The sequence below is a fragment of the Dinoponera quadriceps genome, unplaced genomic scaffold (genome assembly GCF_001313825.1).
Source record: "Dinoponera quadriceps isolate SergipeBrazil2010 unplaced genomic scaffold, ASM131382v1 scaffold278, whole genome shotgun sequence".
In the NCBI taxonomy this organism is placed as follows: domain Eukaryota; kingdom Metazoa; phylum Arthropoda; class Insecta; order Hymenoptera; family Formicidae; genus Dinoponera; species Dinoponera quadriceps.
The window spans coordinates 845,828-858,483 of NW_014554664.1; the positions used below are offsets into that span (position 1 = coordinate 845,828).

General features: G+C 36.1%; 1 protein-coding gene across 1 annotated transcript in view; it reads right to left on the bottom strand.

Annotated features, from left to right (window-relative positions):
* Positions 1 to 236: 236 nt before the first annotated feature.
* Positions 237 to 12,656, bottom strand: part of LOC106740620 — a 17,019-nt gene continuing 4,599 nt past the window's right edge. The window contains exons 2-7 of the mRNA XM_014611837.1: positions 9,693 to 9,888; positions 8,743 to 8,974; positions 7,490 to 7,646; positions 6,177 to 6,320; positions 3,296 to 3,465; positions 237 to 2,067 (exon numbers count right to left, since the gene is read on the bottom strand). Coding sequence (XP_014467323.1) covers positions 1,942 to 2,067; positions 3,296 to 3,465; positions 6,177 to 6,320; positions 7,490 to 7,646; positions 8,743 to 8,974; positions 9,693 to 9,888 — 1,025 coding nt within the window. The 3' untranslated portion in view covers positions 237 to 1,941. The remainder of the gene's footprint in view (positions 2,068 to 3,295; positions 3,466 to 6,176; positions 6,321 to 7,489; positions 7,647 to 8,742; positions 8,975 to 9,692; positions 9,889 to 12,656) is intronic.

Here is a 12,656-nt window from a genome sequence, read left to right on the forward strand (position 1 = left end):
GATTGTTCCAATTGCATTTCCGTTCTTTCACGTGTGTACCATATTTATTTCTCACATACGAGAGGTTCACCGCTCAAGTAAGCTAAAACCAAAACTTACATTTCCTTGTTCCTTGTGACACACGTAGTTTCAATCGTGTTTCATTCGATGTCGATGCCCGCTGTCTCCGTAGTTATTCTCGTAGGTATTTTCTCCGCTAAATATGTCCGTTTTTTCATACAGAATGTACGTCTGTCTTATCTTATTCTTTTTACTTTATTTCTTCGTATCTGTATAAGTGCTTGCGGTCTCAACTCTAGACTAAAAATAATAATACTTAAAATCACAATATACTTTCGCACGGTAACACATACTAAAGGATTGCTGGAAGAATCATTCAAGTGGAATTCACTCAGACAATTCTTTTCATGAAATTAGCTTTGGAATATTCGGTTCACTTCAGCAGTGAACTCTTTGTATATAAGTACAATTAATTATTAATACTAATTACAAATACGTAGTCGATACTGAACCGTTGTCTTTTTTCCCTTACTCTTTCGCTCGTAAAATCACATGTGATCCGCGTGAAATGAAAAACAAACTTTTGCCGAAACATATAGGAAGTTCGTTCTAAATCCAGCATACACGAGTTCGCTGTAAGAATAACGATTATGTAGAGGAAAAGCACTAAAACCGGCATACTATTTTGCTTTTGGGCTCTAAAAAGCCCTATTTAAAGATGTAAAATCAAAATTTATGCGCATAGAAATGTTATGGATGCAAACCGGCAACACTTCTCCACCGAACTATATAATAATATTACGAAAATTATTATATATTCTCTTGCACATAATTATTTTTTGAGATATTTGAGAATTAACACTTCTAGAAGCTAGACTCCGAAACAAACATACCTATAACACTTATAAAGAATTATCAATAAAATAAAATCAAAGTACTAAAATTATATATATCTTTACATAAACTATCTTTAATCCTCCATATTAAAAAAATTTTTATTAATTTTACGGTGTATATTGCTCTTTCATTATATGGAAAGGGATTTCTTGACTTTTTACTTCCGACTATCTTAAACAAATAAACCAAAAAACAGAGGAAACCTGACCACAGTCACTGATAGTTTTAATTCTATTCTGTGAAATGATATTTCACTGCAAAGTTTAGATATGTCCGTTTACAGAACAGCTAATCTGAATTTTTTTTGCGCGGTTCAATAACAGAGGATATAGAAATTGCCACAAGATCTGTGTCAGTTTTAGCGCTTCTCCTCGAACATTTCCCTAAGAATAGGAATGTGAAAAATGAAAAGTTTCACGTGGACTCGATGATTTTGGCAATGATGAAATTTTTCTGACTATGGAAATCTGAGACTTTCCATGTGAAACTTTTCACGTTTTCGCTTTTAGGGTAAGGTTACCCCGCGTTGTAAAATGTCGCACGCGATGCGAGCAGAACGAGGCGAGGCGAAGGGTCCACGGGAAAGAATAATAAGCCATAGGAACGGTCCTCGTGTAAGCCCTTATCTCCAGCACGTTCATCTCTCTCTCTCTCTCTCTCTCTCGTCGAGACCGGAGACACTCGATATATGGTGTATATCCCGCACGGGCGCGCGTTATCGGAATATTAACGTTCCTCTTCGCGACGCGGAGAACGCGATGACACGACGGATAAAGCGTGTAAACGGCCATGGGATTCGTCTTCGTCGTGGCCATCGCTCGTGCCTCGTTAATCTCGCGCGAGCGTGCGATTGAATATCAGGCTTTGAAAACTGGGGCCCACCTTACGGCCTCTGTAACTTCGTTTTCACACTTCTCGATCGGAAACGCAATGTTATCATCCTTTGCAATATGCTTTCCGACACTGGAAGACGCGTCTCGCATTTTTGATCGATCGTGGAGCTCTGTAACTTTATTTTCACGCTCCTCGAACAGCAACGTGGCGTTATCGTCCCGTCGAATTTGTTTTCCGAGACCAGAAGACGTGTCTTGCACTTTCGATCGATCGTGGCGCTCTGTAACTTCGTTTACACACCGCTCGATCGGCAACGTAGTTGTTGTCCTTTGGAATCTGTTTGCCGAGACAGAAAGGTGCGTTGTAGTTCAAATTGATCGATAGCGAAATTCGTGTACGCGTGCTCCTTTCAAATTCATGTCAGTTATCGTCTCTTAAAATCATTCATTGAGAAAAAAGTGGCTAGATCAGCGACCACCTTCGATTGGACAAATATTACGTCCATTGAACAAATTACGCGTTGAGCAAAACTTCCGAAAACGTATATGCTCCGATTTAAGTCAAATTTTCAAAGTAGATTCCTTTTAGATAAAAGCAGTAATATTCCAAAATTATTTCTTATGTACGTTATGTTGTACAATCGCAGATCAAATTGCAATTAGTCAATTGAATCAGTTGGTAATTTAGAGCGTAACAATTATATAATAATATTAAAATATTTAATATTAATTTACTATAAATTAATCCTACATATATTAATATATTATATTAAAAAAAAATATATATATATAATAATATTAATATATAATATTAATTTAACAAATTGATATTTAATATTAATAATAGAATTGCTGCGATAAATTATCAGTTGATTCAATTGATTAATACATTACATTAATATATGATATTAACCCTTTTAGTGCCGGGCGAAAAAGAGGTGCTTATGCGAAGATAACCGGCCGATTTTACTAGGATTTGGTAAAAGGCTCATAAAAACCAAACGAAAAGCAATATTTAAAAATTATTTATTTTAATTCTCTCGTAATGAAATTAGACTATTTATAACGTATTTTAAATTTATTTTGATAGAGATCTCTCGCAATGCGAATAGTAAAGCGCTACAAGGTGCGGGCCGATATATCGGCTCTGGCACTTCTCGCCGGTGTAGCAGGAGCCGATATATCGGCTCCCGGCACTAAAAGGGTTAATATATAATATTAATTTGTTCAACCGACTGAATGTTCATTCGTACGAATTTTGCTTGTCGTACGAAGTTTCATCGATTTCGCTGCTTTTTCTCTCTTTGTCACTATGTTTCTATAAAATGGAGATTACGTGTTACGAAGCTTTTCGTAAAAAAATAAACACTCTAGGACTACGCGCGACCTGCACGCGTCTGCTTCGCGTATATTTTATCGATTTATAATAAGCCGATCGCAATTCGCAGTTAGAAGAATTGCGTGCCTGACGCAGAACGTGGCAAGGACGGATTTCCCGCTGATGAGAGCAAAAAAACAGCATGCACGACATTCTGTCGTTAATTCGAGTTTCACGCGGTATCTACCGCTGGAAGTTGCTTGCTGTTTACGTCGATTACGTAGAGATCCGTCTGATTCGTCCTGAACCGATCCGACGTATCCGGCTTCTGATTCTTCTCGAGATCGACGTGATATAGGTACCGGGCAGCAAGACAAAGGAACAGCATTTCGATTAGCATTATTGTGTTGAGAGTCACTGAAATCCAAAATACATAAAGGTTATATAACTTCGATCAAAAGATTATAAAATATTAAGATAACAAGATAACAAGGCTCTTGAAATCTATAATCTAATTGGAGTTTAAGGATCAAACACGACCCGTCCGTGATTATTATTATGCGAAATATGAGTTATATTTAAAATATCAATATATATATATATATATATATATATATAGAGTGTGGCTAGACATTAGTTTTATTCCATTATTCCTGTGTCCAATATGAGTGAATATCGTGCTCATGTTTGTTTTAATAAAAAATAAAATTTAACAATATTGTTATTATAAAAAAAGATAATACACTTTTATCTCCCGTGAATTCTCTTAATTCGGATTTGCTGGAGATACACGTTGAAAATAATTAAAGACCGTAAACGTTAAATGACCAAACATTTTTGACCTTATCTTCCGATAAGATTTCCGAAACGTTCGATCGTTAATTCATTCAGTCAGCTAATATTAAGTATAATTTACATTTTACGCGATAATAATAACATAAGTATAGGCTGTTATTGACCTTTGAGATCTTTAATTGATGTTATTTCGTAATATAATTATATCCTTTTAATATAATTTTAATAAAATTATTAAATTATAATAATAAAAGGGATCGAGTGGAGGATTAATTCGGACATATCTCATTGAAGAAAAGATTACTTTTCACGTTCGTTGCATTAAAATTACAATATTGATAAAAATTACATTTCGATTTTCAGCTATTAGTATATTCATCGATATTCGCGTGTCAAAGTGGATTAACGTGGCTCATATCGGCGAACGCGTGCTTCCGAGAAAGATAGCTCGAATTTTTTCAGAGGTTTATAGGAGAGATTAGAAGAGATTATATGGTTAAATGATTAGTAGACAGGTACGAAAAAATATTATTATATCAGAATTGATTAATAGCGTCATAATGGGAGTGATTTTTCAATTTTTTAGCAATATTGATTCAATAGCAATATTATTGAAACTAATACATCACACGTTGTTTGAATAACTTGAATATTAGTTTCAACGATATTACTATTGAATCAAGATTTATTCCAATTACGACGCTGTTCAGCAATTCTACTCATGTAATAGCGTACGGTGATGTACATTCGATATAACAAAAGTTGCAACACTTTTTTCCATGAATTTCGCGACGCACTTCGTATCCAATAGGAAAATATGTCTTCTGAAAATTATTAAAGGACGAATTCTCTTATTGTACACAAGATGCGTCCCGAAATTTATAAAAAGAAAAGTATTGCAATCTTTCTGTGACTGGTTATGCAGACATTATGCAGTCGACGACAAGACAGTCGCGATACTTTTCCATTTGATGAGTCTCGGAATGAGCGAAGATCGTCTGACAATTCAGACAATCTTTTTCTATTTCGAGCCACATCGAGGAGAAATGTATCGCGGTCTTTCCTCCACAAAACTTATAACGCACAGTACATAACGTAGCCTCTGCGAAGCCGCGACGGCGGAAATTAATTCACGGCACGTAACGTAACGGGTGAATTCTTATACAGCCGTCGCGGATGCTGCGTGATGTCTTTCTTCTGTGAAACGAGTTTCTTTGTTACATTTTGGTCGGTATCGTGGGTCGAAGGCTCGCGAGCGCGGTCCCCCAGAGCGATCTGGGGTGAAAAGCGGCGATGCATTCTGAATTCAAGGATGAGCGATCTTATCGTCCCCGAGGAGAGAGACCATCCAACCGTGAAATCGTTCGCGCAATCGCTCTCCTTTTCCCCCCTTTTTCCCCCTTTTCCTCTTATTGGACCTTTGCACCTGAACGCGACATAATAGCGTTAAACGCGGTCGACGGTATACAAGTAACGTAATCCACGTATCCCCCGTGGCTTAATAAGGACGTTAAATAATTCATTAATCGCTCGTCTCTCGCCTGCCACAGTATCGAGAGGCTGTTCATGATTTCCATAAAATAGAACTACGATCTATTCAGCCATGAATACGGAATTATGTTTATTATGTTTCGCGTATCGCGCATGAATAATAACGAGGCAGAGGGCGGCCACACTCAGTTTTTTTATTCTGCTCTAACTTAATTTAGATGAAGTAATGACAACGACTGTTGATCATTTTTCCATCTTATTCAATTTAATTTAAACGAAGTAATTCGGTCCGTCTTTCTTATTGTGCTTTAATTTGATTCAAATGAAGTTCGGTAGTTATCATAATTTTTTCATTCTGTTTTAATTTAATTCAAACGAGATAGTCTAGCGGTTAACCAATTTTCCGTTTGATTTAATTTGAATAAAATTTGAGTAATTCGGCAGTTAATCACATATTTGTCTATTCTATCTTAATTGAATTCATATAAAGTAATAGCTAATCATTTTTATTCGTTTTATTCTATTTTAATTTAATAGTTTACTCAATAATAATTCGGTGGTTTATGATATCGAGCGTCTGTGCCAAAAGAAAAAATCTAATTGCGACATATACATATTGCGACATAATTGCAAAGATATATTCTTTGCTCTCGATTCGATCTGATATTCTCCTCATTCTAATATCTTAAATCTCTTATATCGTTAATATTTCAACATGCGCACAGTGGAGTCTAAAGCCTTCGAATCTTGACTTAGTATCTTTAGAACGCATCTTTCGTAAAAGTAGACGATAACTTTGGCTAAAGTACAACAGTGAGCAATAATTGGCAATATGCCATTACCATTGGCGTAGACTTCTGGAGTGATAGGCGGGTTGCACGGAAACAGGCCTGTAGAGGGTAGACCTTTTATGATGATACCCGCCTGCAACCTAGAGAACAGCAACACCAACTGCGACACCAATGTCTTGAGATGTAACTTGGCTTCTGCGGAAACGAACGTTGTCGTTGGTTAGAAACCTTTATTTTTATTAACGCGATAGAGTGTTTGCGCGCACGGGCGAGTGTATGCGCATGTGACGAAAGAAAATAGACGTCCCGGCTCTTGCCATTGTCTTGAAAAACCGTTTCTCATTCTGATGTGCATTCGATGGTTTACTAGAATTGCTATTGTCCGCCGGGTCAATGTATACGGACACGTTTGACAAATGTTCCCGAACAAGAGCGAAATCGCGTTGCATTGTGAAAAGAGTCAGTCTTCTCGAACTCGATATATCAGATTCGATTTTACTTCGCGTAAAAACCATCGATATTTTCAGTCAAATAAAAATTATATATTAGAAAAATATTAAAACATTTTAGATAAAAAACGAATTGCGTTATTCGAAGAATCGTTAAATATTTTAAATAAAATAAAAATTGTATTGTTAAAAACACTATCAATATTTTGAGCAAAATAACAAGTTTACTACTACATTATTAAAAAGATCAATATTTTGAACAAAATAAAAATACTAGTATTAAATTAAGTTCAAATAAAAATTATATAGTTTCACGCCATTGAAGGGAGTCGTAACTGTGATCGAAATATTCGACGTCAAAAATTGTGCGCTTTTAACTGTGGTTTGGAAGAAAAGCTTTCTTCCTTCCTCTTTGAAGAGAAATTTCCTTGGAAAAGACATCTTTCGAACACATTTCGTATCTATATCGCACGATCTCGTATCTCGTAAACCCGTAAATCCGTCCACAGCTTTCTCGGACGGATTTCCTCGCAGTGTTAAAGTGAGTCCTTAACGTATCAGCACTAATTATCCGCAGCGGTGACGTTGCGCGTCTAGTTGAATATAGAACGATATTTGTATTGATAAGTGAGATATCTCAATGAGTTTACTAATATTTTAATGATTTTCCCGCCATTAACTCTCGGTATCTTGAGTATACACTCGTATTACGGACTGATACAAAACGTGCTCTCTCTCTCTCTCTCTCTCTCCTTCTCTCTCTCTCTCTCCCTCTTTGTTTTGCGTGCGATGATTAATTGGCCGACGCGGTCAGGCGGTTAGTGAAAAATGGCCGCGCGATGCAGATGAATCCCTCGATGAAAAATGTATGACGACGGGCGAACCTTCGAATAAATAAGTATGCGCGCTCATTACCTGGAGCTACTGCGTGCAGGCTCTTCGTGATGATGGTGAGACTGTATATTCCAAAAAGTATGCTGGTCACCATAAACGGTTGGAGGTACACACTGTATTCGTTGGCGATCATCGGGTCTTCCGCCGCCATGAAAAGATTTACGAAGTAAAGGGTGCTCTGAAAGTGCGAATATTCTCTCAGACTTGGACTCTCGGTGTCGAAAATCTTATTCCGTTCTTTCGTTCCGTTTTAATATCGCTTAAACAATGTGAAAATCCGCCTCTGTCTTTTTAGCATCGTGAATCTTAACCTCTCGCTCTTAAGTTTCAATTAACGCGTCTGATATCTCGCGATTTTTACACGTCATGCTACCGATTTTCATCGGCCTTCGTTATATTTTCGTTGAATTTTTGTCGATTCTCGTTTTCAAATTCCACAGAGGGCCAACAAATATTTATGATTTGATACGGTGTAATCTCAGATATTTACTCCTTCCGGAAAGATAAATAGTGAAAAGCTGTACGTTTCGCTTTTTTTTTGTTTCGAGGTGCTTAGAGCAACGGAAAATTTGTACGCCCCTCGTAAAGTAGGGTGAACTCGCATGAGCTACTTGAAAGAAAAATAAGCATCTTGAGAAAGGGAGATTTTAAGATGCTCGAGTTAAGTGGGCGCTCCGCTTTATGTCACAGATACGTTGCTTTCGTTTCAACTGCCGAAGACCGTTCGCATGCTACATTATTACACTGTGTGCATCAATTTACCCAGTTGCGATGAAATAATATACATTACGGAATTAATTATGCTAAGAAGAAGCCGTAAAATTTCTAATATTATTATACTAAATCGAGATCGAAGAAAAAAAAATTCTGTTTAAATTTTTGATTACTCTTGACAGCTGAATGAGGCATTTTCTACGATTATTGCCAGACTGCTATTAGCGAAGATAATAACGTCAATTAATAATTCGAGTAATATATAATATAATATCGTATTTCAGATAATTAATAATTTCACTAGCGACTGATGAATAATTTATGTCCATTGAGCGCGATGAAGCAAAATCGCTAGAATCGACACGTATCTTTCAGGGGACCCGATACGATCGATCTTCATTGCAAATTGCATTTCGCGTATCGCGCCAAGTGGCCGGCGATGATGGTTCCCGTCAGTTCTAATCAGACCGATAGGCAATTATTCCGCTTGAGAGCGGCGATAATCGAAGCGTGAAGGGACGACGAGGGCAAGCAGGGGACGGAGGGGAGAGATTCTTTACCTGGACGATAGGAAGTTGCAGGGCCAAAATTCCTATCCAAGACAAATTGGCGTCGGTCATCTCGAGGCTCGGGAAGGGCAGACAGGGCCAGCAGCAACATGGGCCGACTCGCAGTATCAGCGACGGCGTCTCGGTTATCTTCCTACGGCCGACGTCGAGCAGCAGGAGATAGAGTCGATAGAGGGATATCGTTAGATAAATTTGGGTTACCGCTTCCGATAGTAACTGACCCCTGTCGAAAGACGAACGAGCCCTTTTTTTAGAGTCGCGTCGATGTCCTTTCAAACGTTCTTTAACGAGCATAATGAAAATGACGGCAACATAATAAGAAAGCAACGGAATTTTATCTGTTATCGTTATTCTCGTTATTTTAAAACGTTCCATTCAAGATTTCTCCGTCTATATCACCCTCCTGCGTAATTTTTCGCGCAATCGATAATACTCGGGCGAGCCGTTGTGGTAATATTTGAAGTACCGGAAGAGCAATTAAGACTTCATTTCGAAAAGTGACAATCAACAAGGTAAATATTCTATTCTTGCGAACGCAGACGGTATCAGGGGACTAGTGACATTGCAAGTATAATAACTCGACAAACAGATAAGTAATGTTGTGTATCTACCGAAATGTGAAGATTGATAAATGCCTTATTCTGGCGAAAAGAGACGCAAACAATGATTAGCGTTTTCGTGTGTTCCCCCATCCCCCCTCCCGGTTTGAAAAGAGAGTAAGGTATCATCTCTCTTCTTCTTTTTTTTGCAGAAATGTTGATTCATCAAACAGGAACACGTCGATTTTTCTGAACATGATGATTCACGCATATTTTCTTTTCACGTTCCGCCGATGCTGATTTTTCTCCTCGTTTCGTTATCATCGTGTAAGTTTTTTTATAAGTAAGAAAATAATAAGCCGTAATAAGCTTTTTCATGTTCGATTTTTCTTTTTATTTCACCTTGGTATTGCGATTGACGCGAGACTGCACATGCTCGCGACCGGATACACCGACAAGATTACGATGACGTTCGCCTTATAGAAGCTGGAGTCTTTTTGCGCGAGGACGTTGTAACAGGCGTCGACCGCGAAGTACAGCGTCAAAATCAAGAATATCGATCCGGCTATCAACAATCCGATCACAAACCACTTCAAGCCTGCAAGAGATACATTGTGTTATTACTGTCGGTGGTAAATTTCGTGCAACGAAATCGCACTCAAAACGATTCTCGCTTAAAGCGAAAACTCACGCGAAGCTATCGTGAAAATATTGAGAGTGAATGTTTCACTCAGACTGGATTTTTAATCCGTACAAATAGATATTTCAAACGACTAAAGAAATTTGTGACAATAAAATACAGGGTGGCACAAAACTCGGTTGTCATTTTCGAATTTTCTCTTATAAATCTTTTTCATTCTAAGAATATAATCTGCAAAAAATATTTGGAATATATATAATCTTTAAGAAAAGTACATTTTTTTAATTCGTAACGTTGGAACAAATTTTAAGCATGTATTACTTGTATTGTAAAAAGAAATTGTAAATTTTTTAAATCGATTTTTAAGCCACTCTGTATATTAACTTCACTTTTCAATTTTGTGCACAGAAAAAAGTGTTATATTCAAATAAATAATTATTCCATTATTCCTTAGCACATTTTTACTTGGATTAAATTTCACTTATAACAAATAAATATTTTACTTAGATAATTTGCTTGGGAAGTATTTTATCTGGATTAAGTAAATATTGTTTGATCTAAATAAAAACTTTCTATGGAGTATTGGAATAATAATTTATATTTGAATCTAGCACTTTTTTCTGTGTATGAAAATATTCACATGCTGATTCGGAATATTTAGAGAATTTCATTCTTTACGAGCGGATTCGTATGACTTTACATTTCAAGTGAAATTTCGCTCCAATAATCTACAAAGTACATTTGCAGAAAGGGAGATGTCACATCGACGATCAGCTGATTTTCGCGGTCAAAACGGTTATCTTTTTTTTTCGAGGAACTTGGATTTTGTCATGGGAAGTCGTGATTTCTATTGAAAAACGATAGCGAAATTGATTTATCCTTATCTGGACTCCGATTCGCGTCGTTTCACTGTTGTTATACGGCATCGTTGTTGTTATTCGTCGACGTATCTTATTCACGATATTGGCAGATTAGATTGATTACTGAATATTTTCGCTACGTAACCGTAACTGTAGCACGAGTAGCACGTGTATCATTAATTCGTAATTCGCGTTATCGCCCGATCTTCTTGAGTGATACGATATCTCGCGTGATAATTTTCTCAAGAGTTTCTTAGATATGTCCGGGATATCGGGCAACAGTGATTGTCGTCCAGAGACGATTTTTCGTTATTTTTGCGTGTCATCTATATTAGCATTATGCATTGCTCACATTGTGAAAATCGACGAGATTACACGCTTCGCTGAAACTGCAGGTAATCACGCGATACGAGGCATAATCGCGAATTATGATATAGGTATCGGGCTACATTTCGTAGATCGAGGTTGCTTCCTGATCGCGTAGATCAAAGATTGGCCGGGAATTCCTATCGGAAAAACGATCCGAAGAACGAATGGCACGAGTTGAAAATTGGAATATGATCGATCTGTCTTGTAGAGAAGATCGAGATTGTGGATCGGAATTTGGAGCTGGACGCATCTTTTAATTGATAGTTGATTTAATTGATAGTGATATTAAATGATATTGCCATATTAAATGCCAAATGATATATGGCAATTGCTGCAATTTACGATCTTCGATTTAAAGCATTGCCAGTTAGAGAATGATATTCGTGGATCGTTATTCGGCTGTTTGAATTAATAGTTTTTGTGTGAAATAGGTAAATATAATAGTTAAGCTTTAATTGAGTAACTCTACTAGGCCAAAATTCAATAGACTTTTTAATTTTTCTTATCGTGTCTAGATGCAATGTGTTGCATTATTACATGATATAGTGTGATGATATAATATGGTATGATATAATATAGTATGATATAATATAGTATGATACATGCAATATGATGAAGCTATACAATATGACAGATTAGCCGAATATAATTACATATATACTGAAAGAAGGGTTTGATAATAATTACCAGATATTTAGTTAAATAATTTCAACTAAATGATTTAGTTATTGTAACAAAATCATTTAGTTGAATCTATTTAACTAAATGTTTGGTAATTGTTATCAAATCTTTCTTTCAGTATAGTCATAATGTACACACAGAAAAATACATACTTTGTTCAATTTTGCAACATAAAAAAGATTTCAAAGCAAAAATTCAGTGGGAGCATCTTATAGAGGAGGTTTTTAGCTTTTCAATAATCCTATGATGAATGTTGTGCGATGACATGTTCCCGAGTTAGGATCGTTTAATAGTGCAATAGTGCAATTTTTACTTTAACAGCTAATAATTTGGTAAAAAAAATCGTATAAAATTCACAAAAAAGAAAATTGAAACGGAATGTACAAAATTTAAGACAGTGCAATTGGTTTCTTGAAAGAAAATTTTTTAATATTCGTGCACCGTTTTGAACTTGAGAGAAAATTTTACAATTCTATTTTGATTTCTCCATTAAAGAATAACTTCCCGAGAAAAGTGGTAGCGAATTTTTCCTAATTGATTTGAAAACTAAAAGTTTCAAGCTTTAAAATGTTTTTTTCATTTTTTCTGTCCGTTCGTTTTTTGCGAAGATATAACCGCTTAAAAGTGACCGAAAAATTGAAGAATTTTTTATTTTTTAATTGTTGCAAGCAGTTTATTATTACATATTTGTTATATAACTTTTTATTTCTAAGTATGATACAACTGAATGTCTGACTGAGTAGTTTATATTCAAAAAGATAGTGAAATTACAAAATAATAATATGTTAATTAGTTAATAATGTTACTGTTAGAACA